Source organism: Gymnodraco acuticeps, unplaced genomic scaffold (genome assembly GCF_902827175.1).
Source record: "Gymnodraco acuticeps unplaced genomic scaffold, fGymAcu1.1, whole genome shotgun sequence".
In the NCBI taxonomy this organism is placed as follows: domain Eukaryota; kingdom Metazoa; phylum Chordata; class Actinopteri; order Perciformes; family Bathydraconidae; genus Gymnodraco; species Gymnodraco acuticeps.
In genome coordinates this window covers 688,113-702,717 of record NW_022989996.1, presented here as the reverse complement: position 1 = coordinate 702,717, position 14,605 = coordinate 688,113, and the positions used below count along the sequence as shown (strand labels likewise).

Sequence of the window (14,605 nt, the reverse complement as noted above, 5' to 3'; positions counted from 1 at the left end):
CCTTTCTGCTGTCTCTTTGTTCAGTTTTATGACTTTATTTCCAAGACACTGCAGAAAAGTGTGACTATAATGTCAGACTCAATTTTCCTCTCGACATCTGTACGGCCGTGTTCTGATAAGGTCACCGGGGTTCGTCTTGTCACCGCAGCCTTTTTTCTTCCTGCTCATATGTTCTGTCTGTATGAGTCTCCATCACTGAGGGCATAGAGAACTTGTAATGAATAATATCAGTAGTATTTTGAGATCCTCCTAATTAGAACTCTATTGTAGGTTGGAGGTAGGGGAATGTCACAGCCATTGTTTAAGGAGACATTCATGCAGAGGGCTTTTCATACTTGATGAACAAATCAAATATAGGACAAAGACACAAAACAGGTATTCAGTGCTATTCATCCTGGAGCCAAATGTGCGCCGAGAATAGAAATCTGACAATCAAACTGATATGAAACTTTAAAAAAAAAAAAGAGCTCAGTATTAAGGTGCTCACGCTGTGCTCCGCGCCTACTGATTCAATGTCAGCGCTTTTAAAAGAATAGCAGATAAATGCAATTAAATGATTATTCCTGAGTCTCCATTTTCTTGAATTGTGGGAAGATGTTGTCCGTCGGTACTTCAGTACAGCATGTTTCCCTGCCCTTAAATTAAACTGATTGAAATTCTTGATAAGCATTGCTGTATATCTTCTACTGTGATCTTATCATAAATTCCTTCTGCTTCAAGATGAGTCGGAGAATTGTCACTGTGATGTGAAAGATATTTGATGTGGGCTTCGGTATCAAAATGTGACATTTTGCTGCTGTATTTACAGTTTATTTGACCGTACCCAAACTGGCTTTCATAGGTGTTCCTGGTGTTTATTGTCACTAAATAACGCACACATTCACACACTGTACCATACTTGTACATGAATGTGGACTGATTGGTGCAGATGAGCCATTTATCGCTCATTCTGCAGCACAGTGTCCATCCATCTGAAAGGGAATTAGTTATCACAGGCCTACAGGGAGCCATTATAGACTATTGTTTCAGAGAATGGCTTACTCCAAGCTGCTTTGTGTTTGCTAGACGAGAAACATCAGAAGCAGACAGAAGAGACAGTGTGAAGGCAGGCTGCAGTTAGGGGGTTTCATCATTCGTATAAGCTACATTACATCAAGGCTTCTTTTTTTGTAAGTGTCTCTTGCCATGAAGATGGGCTATTATAATAGCAGATGATGAGCACTCCCCCTGCACTCACATACATTGTTTAAATGTATTCCTATAAGGACCCTCATGTGACATAACTAACTACATTAATAATTGTAACCCCGTTCGAAAGAGCAGTAACCTATTATCCAAATCCTTAACCCCAAAATATACCCTCATTCTTAAAATATCCCCTTAAGGAAGTGAGGGGATTGCCAGAAAGACACTACATAATATCCACATTATGAGACTAACATTTGTTGTAAACTCAACCTCATTATTATTTTCAAAGGAGTGTTGACAAAAGAGAGACATGAAATCCCACTTAGACAAGGTCTGACCTATACGCCTAAAGGACAATGTTTTCTATTTGACTTCAATACCAACATTTAGCCTAAGAATAACAGAATGTCCTTGAATTTGTAGTTTTGATGTTGTTATGTGGTAAACTATACCAAATCGCCAAATAAAAACACTAAGTCTATAGTTTTGTCCCAGTGAGTATTTATGGTCCATGTGGAACATACAAACTGCTTCATGTAAGCACCTTTAAATAACATACAAAATAATTGTATATTAATCAACAGGGACCAAAAACAAATAAAAAGTACATGATACTTATATAAAAATTGTTTTAAAAAAAATTATACATAGAAGCCATTTTCAGAGTGTATAGTGGAGCTCTGCAATGAATGTAAACTTGGAATGTAAGTTCCTTTCATAGAATGATAAAGTTATATTATGTGAATATAACTTTAATTCAGGAACATATTAATCATATTCATGATTCTTATTATTAAATGTATTATTATTATTATTATTAATATTATTATTATTATTATTTGAATTATCATTCTTGTTATTCTAATTATTATTATTATTATACTACTTATTATTATAATTTTTATTATTGTCCTTTTTATTATTTAATAGTTGCATATTGTTAACTATTAAATAATAACACATGTGTTTATGTCTGAAAAAGCGAATAAAATGAGAAAAAGCAGGATGTGATCCAACTTCACGCATGCGCAACCGATATATATTTTTCTAGCCTGTAAAGCTACCGGCCAGCTAGACAGATGTAAGCTAGCACAGATACAAATTAGACAAAGAAACCTTGTGAAGAGACTGAGTGAAAAAGAGTTTAAAGTAACGGAGGGTGAAAGGAGCGACTGTGACACAAAGCTATATGCGTTATTCGATATATATGGAAGTATGAAATTGAAAGGTACGCAGTCACTATCTCTTTTTAAACTTTTTGTGAACAGCCAGTGCAGATATTAGCTTCGGCTAGCTGCTAGTTAGCCGCTGTTGTTTTCCCACCAGCAGATTGTACCAAAACGTGAGGGTTTACGTTAGCTCGGTAGTTAGCATCCTGTCACAGGGATCAGTGAAGGCCCTTTGTTTTACACCGGGTAATGCGGGGTCTAAACAGCACATTACCAATATAACGTGAGGTATCCTCAGCTTGTTTTGTGTTGCAACAATGCGTAACGTAACTAATGTAAGTCAGCCGTCTTATATGTGAACAGATTGATTGTTAATGTGATTTGTGCTAAGGTAGCTGATCAGTGTTAGCTGCAATTGCGGTCTGAGCTAAAGTGAAGTTAACATTAATCTTGCTATAACATTAATGTTAGCTTGTGTTAGCTAAATACGTCTTTCACACACAGTTGACACATTCACGTGATGTAATTATTTTTCTTTTAAAATACCATTCTTAGTTAAACTAGCTGCAATTGTAAAGGACGGCAAGTGCGATGAAGTAAAACCGTAAAGAGATATTGATGATGTTTTGGAGATTAATGTTGACACTTTAGCTGATGTTACGCTATTATTGAGCTGTTGCTTTCTAGTGGTTTCGATGTTCTGTATTAATGGTAGACACATCCGCTAAAGTATGCTGTGCTAAAGTATATAGGCTAAAGTATGCTGTGCACCAAGTAAAGATGTGATAATCCAACACCAAACTAACGTTATGCAAACTAGCTTGTTGCCTCTTCTGATAGCATCATGTTGTGTTGGGCGATGTTGCACGTCTCATGCTAATGTGTTAGCCAAACAAAGTTGCAGGTGAATTTTGAGTTAGCTAATTTAACCATCTGGCTAATAGGCCGCACAATCAGTTGTATGCTAGGCTATTCGATAAAGTGTACAAAAGCAGTTAACATTTAACATGCTTAAGGCCTAGCTCTGTGGGCTATCAATCTGCTATCTCAACGTTAACTGTTGCCCTCAATTTGAATAACGTGGCATTTTTCACTCGTTTAAAAGATCTATTTTTCCAGTGGTGTCACTTTATTGTCAGTGGGATCATTTGAATCCAAGTATATGTGTCATTTCTGGTTCATGTGAGAACTGTGACGTTATTGTTAGAGGTTTTAATAACGTTTGAGGCTCACTTTAATTACTTTAAGACTTTAAGGTTTATTGTGTCCATTTCTATTTTTTTCCTCCTAGAGTGGAACATGAAGATGGGGCCATGGGGGATCCTGTGATAACTTAGAAACATTGCATCTTTGTACATTTCAACTATTCAAGAGGTGATGAAGCTTTAATTTCCTCTCTGCTTGATTCTGTTGACATATTATAGCTAAAGATGTTTAGTTGCTTTTTTATTCTGCAAAAAAGTTGCTAAACTTGTCATTGCTAGCAAATATCTGTATCATCACTAGCTTTAAATATGTTCCTACTTTCTATCAGTATTATATATTCTTCATGAGATTTAAAAGCACATACACACTGTATCCTTTTATAGTCCCTGCATACATGGTCCTCAGTGCACATTATCTCACTCATTATGAGATAAGACATATTTATAGCCGCAAACAAGATTACAATAAAGAACAAGGTTAATGTAAATAGTGGGAAAGCAACCCAGTGTATACACATGAAGAACAACAGTGACACATGCACGTTTACTTTACAGGACATGTATATTGTGAAACACATGGGGTTAGGAGGCTTAGATGAAGGATCTGACACTTGTAAGAGGATGTCTCTTCAGTTTCAAGCTAGGAGGGATATTTGCAAATATGTTTCTGCTATAGCAATCATGGCCTGTGTGAACGTAGCAGTTCCTGCGTTGGCTTGGCTATACGTTACGACTTAACAGTTTTGCCACTGAAGTGAAATTAATGTGGTATTTTCCTGTAAAAGAATGGCTGCCTATATAGTTTAAAACAACATGTTGTATTGGCTTTAATCCCCACAGGCTCACTAGCAAGGTCAACTGAAAAGATGACAACCTATATGTCTCCTTCTGTTTCAAAATGAACTGCTCAGAGATTATACCTACATTTTGTTAAAATCTTTGCAATCTAAGATTAGTCTCTTCAGGCGAACTTGTTGCTCAATCTGGCACACCGCTTCATTGAATCACACTTCAAGCTCTAGTATTCATGTATCAAGGAAGGGATGTTCGAGTAAAACTATAGTCAATTGATTATTCAAACTCATTTTACCTGCAGAAATAATTTCGAGTGCGTTTCATTGCATGTTATGAGGGTGAAAGCTGAGTCCTCGTTTTTCTAGAAATATATTCCAAAATGAACCTGAAGCCAATAGGAGCAGCTGGCTGAGACAACGAGTGTATCTTCCAAAGTGGAGGTCTTTAGAGTACACAATTCCCATTTATTTTTACTATCCATCCACTGCGGCCCAAAAAGTCTTTAATGTCTGTGAAAGAAGGAAGGACTGAAAGTGTTAGGAAGGGATCAAATAGCGGCCAAAACTACATGGAGGAATAATTATAGCAAGCAAGACTTTTCATTCATTGTTTAAATGAACGCCTGTCTTTTGTTTTAAGAATATCCTTCAATGCATATTAGTTCACCTTTTGAGGCCAAGTTGGCTGCAGCTAATTGTTGGTTTCTTAGGGAATAATGCAGACCTACCACTTGTCACACCCTTGTATGTCAGGAATGTCATTTCATTGGTTCTTTTGGTTTATTGAGATTAGCTTTAGAGGTAAGGATGAGCATTCATCTGGCTGCATAGTAAGGGGCTGTGAAAGGAAAGGGGCTTTGTTTTTTCAGTGAATCTACACTTTTATTACATATCACAAACATTTTATTTACTATATACCATGGTTACATTTGCAATACTCATCCCTGCACATACTAAAGCTTACAATAGAGAGCATTTACATTCTTCTTCTTCTTCTTATGCTACTAACTGATTTCCAAAATGTGACGTGTCATTGAAGTACAAGACTTTAGGATACATTGAGCTTTTGAATTTGGCCAATTCAAATTATGTGAATCATTTTACCATCTTTGTTTTGTCTGGCTTACTTTGACCCGGCAGTTTTATCAGGGAATCTATTCCCTGCGTGTAATTGATGTTGTTCTTTTGGGCAAAATTAATCTTACTTCTTCTTTTTGAATGATTAGTGCTTTAAGGACGAAAGTGAGTGGTACCCCGAAGCCAGTGATGTCACGGGTTCCCACCCCTCCCCCTCCTGGGGAGATGTCAAGTGGACCTGTGGCAGAGAGCTGGTGTTACACACAGGTATGGACAGAACTAAACTCATCAAATTATGTTCAATTAAAAAAAAGTTCAATTGAATTTATGTTTTTAAATAGTATCACACTACCAATCATTTGATTTTAGCTTTTTAGTTTATGCTATTTATATTTACAGGGGAGGCCCATCTTTAGCCAAAATGTTAACTTTGACAAATTACTGTAATCCTGGTTGGATTGTCAGACATTGTTTCTTTTTATTTTATTTAAAGAGCTTGAATTGACATGACAAGCCATTATATTCCATCTTTTACTTTTGACTATATTTAAAAAAAAAAAAAAAAGGAAAGAAACCAAAACTTGGGTCTGATTGGTTCTGCATGTTTCTTCTTTCAAGGTCAAAGTGGTGAAGTTTTCGTACATGTGGACCATAAACAACTTTAGTTTTTGCAGAGAAGAAATGGGGGAGGTGTTGAAGAGCTCCACCTTCTCCTCTGGCCCAAATGACAAGATGAAATGGTCAGTACTCAAGCAAAACCTCTGACTATAATATTTGCAACGATGCGAAAACCCCAGATAGTTTATAAACAATTGTTGGCTTGTAAAACCACATACGATTATCATTAGCTTGTTGCCTTTATCTAACTGAACAGTTTGATACCCTTGTATTCACCTAAACATAAATGTCTGCACTGTGGGAACTCTACACACAAGTGATAATTGGACTGTCTTTAAAACCAAGAGAGAATCTCCCCTGAAGGCTCGTCACAGTCTGGCGTTCTCACTAAAGTGCTAAAAGCAGTTGAGACTGTTGTCGTCCTAGTTTGAGATGTGACTGATGTGCTATGTTTTCTTTTCCAGGTGTCTGCGAGTCAATCCCAAGGGACTCGATGATGAAAGCAAAGATTATCTGTCACTGTATTTACTCCTTGTTAGTTGTCCAAAAAGTGAAGTCAGAGCAAAGTTCAAGTTTTCGTTGTTGAACGCTAAAAGAGAAGAGACAAAAGCAATGGGTGAGTACAAGCAACCAGAACATCACCACGTGTAGTTATACTTACATACTTTTATACTTTTATACTAAGACATGGCTTTATTTTCTTCTCGTTGCAGAAAGCCAAAGAGCATATAGATTTGTCCAAGGCAAAGACTGGGGTTTCAAAAAATTTATTAGGAGAGATTTCCTCCTTGATGAAGCCAATGGCCTCTTACCGGATGACAAGCTCACCCTCTTCTGCGAGGTAATTCATCTACACTTCTTTCCTTTGAGTGTACTCTTAATATGAAGAAGTACAGTCTCTTTGGGATGCCTTATGACGTGTTTGGGTTGTCCCTCAACACCCCCCTATTCTTGAGAAAGTGAAAGCTCAGCCTGGAGTGGATTAGCATTAGATTTTGGGCACCGAAAGTCAAGGTCACTGTGACCTCACTTCTGTACCTTTTCTTGTCAACACGGTATCTCGGGAACAAACGGAGGATATTTTTCACATTCAGAATAATGAACTAATTTGATTTTGGTCACTGTGACTCCACAGAATGGTTTTTTTGTTCCCATAACTCAATTATTCATATGACGGTTTTGCACAAATGTTTTGTCTGGATACAAATATAAAGAGTTGACACTTTGGTCAGACGTACAGATGGATGTAAGCTGAAACTTTTGACGTAGGTACACAACTGTGAGCTGGTGACTATATCTTATGAATGCCATTATTTCACCCAGAATGCAGCTGATATTGCTGTGCAACACTGTTCTGACATTTGGTAAAATATTGTATGCACACATTCCACCTCCCATCCATACTCTGATCTGTCCAAAGGTCATGGCAATCTCTGTATCATTTATCGTTTGAGGGAAGAAAATGTGCCATCGAGTACTTATGCTTTGATGTTTTTATCTGTACATTTTGTTGTTTTTTTTCATCTCAACGACCTTTTTTTACGATATTTTTTGTTACGCTTCTGTTTTCCTCATTGCATGCAGTGCCATATTTCTGAGCTGCTGTTTTGTTTTTATTTGGCATACAAATGACTAAATGGTTGCATTCTTCGTTCTTTGATGAAGCCTCTTAATCCCTGTTGCATTGAAGCATTTATCCCCCTGGTTTAACATGAAGTGAATCAAGGCTGGAGTCTCTTAATTCTTATTATGACCACTTTTACACCTGAGTGTAAGCCACCGTGCCATTTAACTACAAACACACCGGTGACATTTGCTTCAGATGACATTAAGCTTTTAGGAAGTGAAATACTTCCCCCATCTTAAATCATTTACAGCGATGCTTGTTTTGGAAATAATTGAATTCGGGGTGTCGTGAAGAATAAATGTCTCGTGAAGTTTTGTTACAAAGGACAAGTTAAATGAGGTGTCAATGGATTTTGATTTAAATGAATTTGGCCAAATACTAGCAGGAGCAGACGGTGTGCCAGACTGCAGATACACAGATTCAACAATTCCAGGGAAATTGCCACTCAAACAAATTAACAAATTGCATTCAAATTAACGACAAAATGCCTTTTCTCATCAATTAGGTGTTTCAGCAAAGTTCATTATTCCAATATCAATTGTTTTTTGCAAGTCCTCCAACTGCAGAGTCTTGAAAAATATGCTTTAATGGATCTAATTACAAACTAATTGGACTGTTATCCTATTCCGTCATATATAGTTCCTGCCCGATTTGTTAGGTTGTTGATGAGACTTTGTTCTCTCTGTGCTGTTTCCCCTGTACAGGTAAGCGTTGTCCAGGACTCTGTTAACATTTCGGGCCAGTCCAACATGAACATGCTGAAGGTACCGGAGTGTCAGCTATCTGATGACCTGGGGAACCTGTGGGAGTGTTCACGCTTCACGGACTGCAGCCTCTACGTGGGGGGGCAGGAGTTCAAAGCCCACAAATCCATCCTCGCAGGTAAGACCGGCCCCAGACCCAGCAAACGCGAGAGAATCCCCCAAAACGGCCCGAGCAAGACACGTCTACTCCTCTTCTTAATGGCCTCTGGTGAAGAGTTCTAAGCACCTGGAAAGGCTACAGAGGCTCTGTATTCCCGGCCTGATTTGTAGAGACTAGTTCTGCAGTTGGCTCTAATCCCCACTACCCCTGCGTTGCCCTGCTTGACCCAGATGACGCTGGGATCCAGGAGATTGAGAGGCTGCTCTCCTCTCCTGCGTGTCGGCATTAGACATGGTGGGAGCTGCAGTGGACAGGGGGAAAATACTGACAAAGGCCCAATCCCAAACCGCCCCCTACCCCTCCGTTCGCGCGGAGGGACCGCCACATTAAGGCTGTTCCAAAGCAACGAGTGTGGAGGGGGAGTGGGCTATCAAGCCCTCAAACAGCGAGTCTGCAGCGGTGCTCACTTGAGACCGGTCTCTACCTGACCGGAGTCACGCTGTGTGTGTCCGTCAGGAAACAAGCTGTTAAAAAGTAGTTCCAGCAAACATCCACTGATAAATTGCGATGTTAACAACCTCATGATAACCTCATATGTTTTAACTTAGGATCATACCTGTGTTTAGTCTAGAAAAAGGTAAATGTGTGCATTTTATTATAAAGTTGTGTATATTTACAGACTGTTGCAAAAACTAAGAAGCTTATAAACATCAGGTTTAAAACTAAAAGAGCTTTGAAACACAATGAAAGATGATGGAGTTTTATTTGAGTTATTCATTTAAACGTTTTGTCTAAGAGATGCTGATTTGAAACCGTTGTTACATACAGTTACGGCATTTCCTGTTTCTGCCGGAGAGAGGGGAGGCCGTCCCAAAGCTTGCTGCTATATTTACTCCCTCCATCTGACAGGAGGGAGCCTCGTTGAGCTGCGAGTGTCACTCCACGGAGTTCACTCCGTCACGGAGGGGGTAGGGCGTGGTTTGGGATTGGGCCAAAGTGGCAGCTATACGGATTTAGCTCAACTTTTTAAGACTTTCATAGTTCAAAACTGATTCCAGATCAGAACTGAACCTTTTTATTTTTACAAGACAACTGTGTCTTATGCCTATTAATACAAATCAGGATACATTTGGTGTGCTTAGTAAGATGTTGATTGGTCATTATATTCAGAAGTGCTTAATTATTCTTTCCTTTTCTTCCACAGCGAGGTCACCTGTCTTCAATGCTATGTTCGAACATGAAATGGAGGAGAGTAAAAAGGTAAGAATAATTAGTTGCTACTGCATTTTGTCAAGGCTTATGCTACTTTGCTAATATTTTGATGTTGTGCCACAAACGCAGCAGTTCCAACATTTACAGACATTAATGCTCTGTCATGTATAACATGTAGCTGCGTCTTAACTCTGTGCTAGTGAGTCTTATTTCTGGGAGTTTTCCCAACATGTGCAACATAAAAGAAACCTTTTGTGTTCCCTTGCAGAACCGTGTTGACATCAGTGACGTAGACCCGGATGTGTTTAAGGAAATGATGGGCTTCATCTATACAGGAAAGGCCCCCAACCTGGAGAAGATGGCAGACAATTTGCTGGCAGCTGCAGATAAAGTAAGTGTCGTCCTGTGCAATGTCTGAAGAATGTTAGTGTAAAGAAAACAATTCATCGTTTGAGAAAAAGGGTGGTGTGCTTAGTATACTGATTGAATGAATTGTTGGAGCCTGCAGTTAGTGAACAGGCCAGCACTAAGTTCAATACAGCTAAAAGGCTAATCTCCTCTGATTTGAACATGATGGTTAAGTGTGTACAAATTATAATTTCACACAGCAGCATCATTCTTCATCCTACTGTGTGTTTGTAAGGCTGTTTTGAGACTGTCTAATTACTACAGATTTACGTTACTGAGTGGATTGCTAGGGCATGTGTGGATCAATAATGACATATTTGTCAGCCATTATCTTTGTGTACAAGCGATGAGCATGCTGCTGAAATGTTGTTTAATCTTGGCAGTGTGGGAATAACATCGAAACAAAGAAACTCTGTTTTTGTCGAGGGAACTCTTGCTATGCCTTTTTTTAATTCAAGATAATATATGCTAACATCCTTCATTATATACACAACACATTGACATCAGGGATACACGGGTACACATACAGGGTACACATTATAAATATTTTTTAAAGAAATGTATGTTTAAAAAAAACTATTTTACGATAACTTCATGTCATAAGATAACACTACATGACATCAGATAACACTACATGACATCACATCTAGGCAGAATAAGATCTTTGCTGCTCAGTCCCCAGATCGGATGTAAACATTATAAAGCCCCATTTGATCAGCTTGAGGTTTTATTTCTAATCAATGCTACTTTATAAAAGCAAGTTTTGCAAATATTTCTTCGGTGACTGAAGCATCATATGATCTCCCAAATCCTTTTCTTGACAATACAATATTCTTTCACTTAATAACAGACTCCCCTTGTTTAGGCTTAGATTAAGAATAAAGTACTCATCATGAATTTGTTCTTGGCTTAATACTGAATAGAGAACCAGACATTTGAGCAACAGCCCTACTTCTCACTCGAAAAACATCGCAATCATTGCTACAGTGAAATCAGATATGCCTTGTGGTGAACTAGGTCATTCCTGTTTGTAAACCTTTAACACACATTAAGGAGCCAGCTGCTTTTGGATCCTGATCAACTAGTTGTAGCTTGTTTTCAGAATAGTTTAGACAAAACCCTAACCCACATTTGCATCAAGGGTGTAACAACTGCTTTTTGTGTCCCTCCTCTCCCCCGCGACCCCAGTACGCTCTGGAGCGTTTAAAGGTCATGTGTGAGGAGGCCTTGTGCAACAGCCTTTCAGTGGAGAACGTGGCCGACACCCTCATCCTCGCAGACTTGCACAGTGCCGAGCAGCTCAAAGCACAAGCCATAGATTTTATCAACAGGCAAGTATTGCAAAAAGAAAAGAAAAAAAGTCTCCAGTGATAAATTCCTGCTGCCATTTGTGTTTACCCGCCCTGAATGCTTACCTTTTTATCTCCTCCTCGCCATAGGTGCAGTGTCCTGAGACAGCTGGGCTGTAAAGATGGAAAGAACTGGAATAGCAAGTATGTAATTAGCTGATATATGTGACACAAGATTAATAACACCCTCTTATCTCTCCCCCAACCAGATGCATTAGAATTCATTGTTTTAGCCCGGGCAGACAGAGTGCTATTTGCCTTTTCAGTTTGAAGCTCCATATCTTTGTATCCAAGTTATTAATAGACTCATAGCTGGATAAACCCTGGAAATTGAATATTTTGGAGAATTCTTAAAAAGAAGGCAGCAAAGGAAAGCTTTTCTCTGAGGTGATGTAGTGCGTTGTCACAGGGCACCTTGACATGTTAAACGTATTTCTGTCTTTGTTGTATTCCACGGTGTGGTTTCTATTCCCACATTAATTTCAACCTATGCACAGAAAGCGCTAATGGCCCTTTTCAAGTTTACCACGCGACACTCGAATCAAGTGCCCCTTATTTGCTTCGTCATTACCATCTCATTTATGCTTATTGATTTTTAATGTGCACATTGTCATGTCTTAACTCCATTTCGCCTCTGCTTACAGTCATGCTACAGACATAATGGAGACTGCAGGCTGGAAGTCAATGATCCAATCCCACCCCCACTTGGTAGCCGAGGCCTTCCGCGCCCTGGCTTCAGCACAGTGCCCACCCTTTGGTCTTCCCAGGAAACGCCTAAAACAGTCCTGACCGCCCGACTGTGCCCCAGGACTTTACTGGAGGTGTGAAGCATGGGTTTACAAAGGAAGGACTAGCGAGGGTACCACTCTTTATTTCCACCAAAACTGAACACACTTGAACACAGAAGAGTGGAGCTTTCTGACCAGGGATTTGGGGAGGCTGGCACTTGGACGACTCACATCAGCAGATCGGGAGGAAAACAATTTGGTAAAAATTGGTGTTGCTTGCTTGCTTTGCTGCCCCAACTGAAATCTGTTCAGCCCGGGTAGCAAGTCAAGCTGTCTGCTACTCTTTTTTTCCCTGTAATGTAAAAAAGGAATGGCCTGAATATATCTGCCATTGCTCTGGAGCTGCTCCGGAGTACTTTGTCTATTTTACTCTGTGCCTGCCTTGTCACAAAGAACAGGCCTCCTCCAGGTTGCACTAGTTCCCATGAATAGTCATTTTGATATGGAGTTCTATAGGAACGTAACAAAGGTTATACTAAATGGGAAATATTATATATTTGTAATGTTTAGCCCGTTTTGTGACTAGACATTAAAAAGCATGAACTCTTTCAGTGCAAGGTCAGTTCTTTACACTTTTTAAAAGATGTGTATGCCCCATATTGATGGCACCATTTCTATGTAAATGACAGTTGAACCATCTTCAGAAGACCAGTGTACAAGAAAGTCTGTTCTATTGCGTATTTGTGGGGAAAAGATGTAATCTGCCATGAAGTCGACCCTTAAAGTACACGTGAGACGGAAAGTGTCTATACTTTGGCCCTAATATATTAAAACATTGGAAGTATTTACTCAGTCTCCCATCTGAACGGCATATTCCAGATCATACGTCTGTGAACTGTTATAGATTAAATTGAGAATTTCTGTCCTTATCGCCACCTTGCAGATATTATATATTCTCAATATATTGTGGTTAACTAAAACGTGGAGAAACTAATGCATGGTCATGTTATCGTCAAAGAAAGTGTCCAAGTACCAATTTTGTTTTTAACAATTTATTTTTCTGCAATTATCTGACATTTCTGTGCAGGGTGACATGGATTGAGTATGTGCAAAAACAATTTCCTCTAACATGCTTGGATATTTGTAGGATGCTGAGCATCACTTCTACTGGCAATGTTATTCTGTGTTTGAATGGGGGGGGGGTTGTCATGTTTATCCAGTCCGTCTCGTATGTAGTGTGGTGTGACCGACACTTCAGAGGATTTTGTAAATTAAAAGAGTAGCATCGTTTTTACATGATATTACTCATCATTCAGAGTCATGTCGAGATGTTGGAACTTCTTTTTGTTTGGAAGCAAAAAAGATGAAGATGTTGTCTGCAAGAATGCCTGCATTAACCCATTAAACCATTTTCCAGCAGCCTGAAGAAGAGCGTTTTTTTTCTTGTTTGAACCCATTGACAAGACCTGTCAGTTGAAGGAACGGTGATTATTTTCCAAACTGTTTCATTTTCAATGACCATGTTAATGGACGCGAGTGTCAGGCTGAGGTTATTATTTGTTTCCCTCTCACCCCTTTTTAAATGCAAGATTAGAAAACAACACTGAGATAATCAAAAGAAAATGTGCTCACTCTGGATTAGCATAGCAACATGTTTAATGTTGAACCCTTACAGCACATGAAAGGCCTTTTCCCCTCTTGTGTTATGTGTGAATGTTTCTGCACAGACTCTAATTAAAGTGAACACAGGGCCGCTCTTCCCTGCCGGAACAGAGACGTCTTCATCAGCGGCGCGCTGATCCCCGTCCGCCCCTCTCGGCACAGATCCAGGAAGAGACCCGATACCATCTATGCTTTTAGGATGCCTCTCCAACCTTTTATCTTTCGCTTTCCTCCACTAGCTGTTATGCTTGAAAGAGGAGATGCCTGCAGTGGCGTGGTCACAATTGGAAATGTGTTTTGTCATAGGAAACGAGGTTTTTAAAGAGGCGGTGGACAATTGCACTGTGCCAGAACTTTAGATGCTTTAATATAAATGTGGGCATGGTCAAATTGGTGAATTTGTGAAAATAGCCTTGTCATATGAGTCCAAATAACAAAGTGTGGCTGCAGAAGAGTGTCCTGACTTAAAATGCAGACACCACCATTTCCACCATAAATAACTGATGTTTTGAGACCAAAGAATCACTATTTTGTGAAAATATATTGTTGAACTCCTGTACCTGTATGTAGTTTCCTTTTGTATTTTGACAAAGTTTAGGGTCAGGAAAATGTCAAATCTAGCCATGAAGTACCTAGGATCTGTACCAGGACCAGCCTTCATGAATTTGAGCTTATGCAGTAAGAGTACTAAATGCAACATGTCT

At 39.2% G+C, this 14,605-nt stretch overlaps 1 protein-coding gene across 3 annotated transcripts; it reads left to right on the top strand.

Moving 5' to 3' along the window:
• Nucleotides 1–2,240: 2,240 nt before the first annotated feature.
• On the top strand, nt 2,241–13,665 carry spopla (speckle type BTB/POZ protein like a). Of its 3 annotated transcripts, none has more exons than XM_034212894.1 (12): nt 2,241–2,416; nt 3,649–3,731; nt 5,583–5,700; nt 6,052–6,173; nt 6,516–6,667; nt 6,765–6,892; nt 8,383–8,560; nt 9,747–9,802; nt 10,023–10,145; nt 11,351–11,493; nt 11,602–11,655; nt 12,156–13,665. In XM_034212894.1, exons 3-12 carry the CDS (start codon nt 5,623–5,625, stop codon nt 12,298–12,300), a joined length of 1,179 nt encoding a protein of 392 aa, XP_034068785.1. In that variant the 5' UTR covers nt 2,241–2,416; nt 3,649–3,731; nt 5,583–5,622; the 3' UTR covers nt 12,301–13,665. The 3 variants fall into 3 exon arrangements, with proteins under 3 accessions (XP_034068785.1, XP_034068787.1, XP_034068786.1); XM_034212895.1 differs by lacking the exon at nt 2,241–2,416 and adding an exon at nt 2,425–2,692 and having other exon boundaries at nt 12,156–12,300; XM_034212896.1 differs by lacking the exon at nt 3,649–3,731 and having other exon boundaries at nt 2,248–2,416; nt 12,156–12,300.
• The last annotated feature ends 940 nt before the right edge of the window (nt 13,666–14,605 follow it).

Excerpts from the sequence above, each read along its gene's own strand:
- spopla (XM_034212894.1), top strand. The coding sequence starts at position 5,623 with ATGTCACGGGTTCCCACCCCTCCCCCTCCTGGGGAGATGTCAAGTGGA. Across the intron at positions 6,174-6,515 it reads CCAAATGACAAGATGAAATG|GTGTCTGCGAGTCAATCCCA; the intron begins GTCAGTACTCAA and ends TTTCTTTTCCAG. Across the intron at positions 8,561-9,746 it reads CCACAAATCCATCCTCGCAG|CGAGGTCACCTGTCTTCAAT; the intron begins GTAAGACCGGCC and ends TTTCTTCCACAG.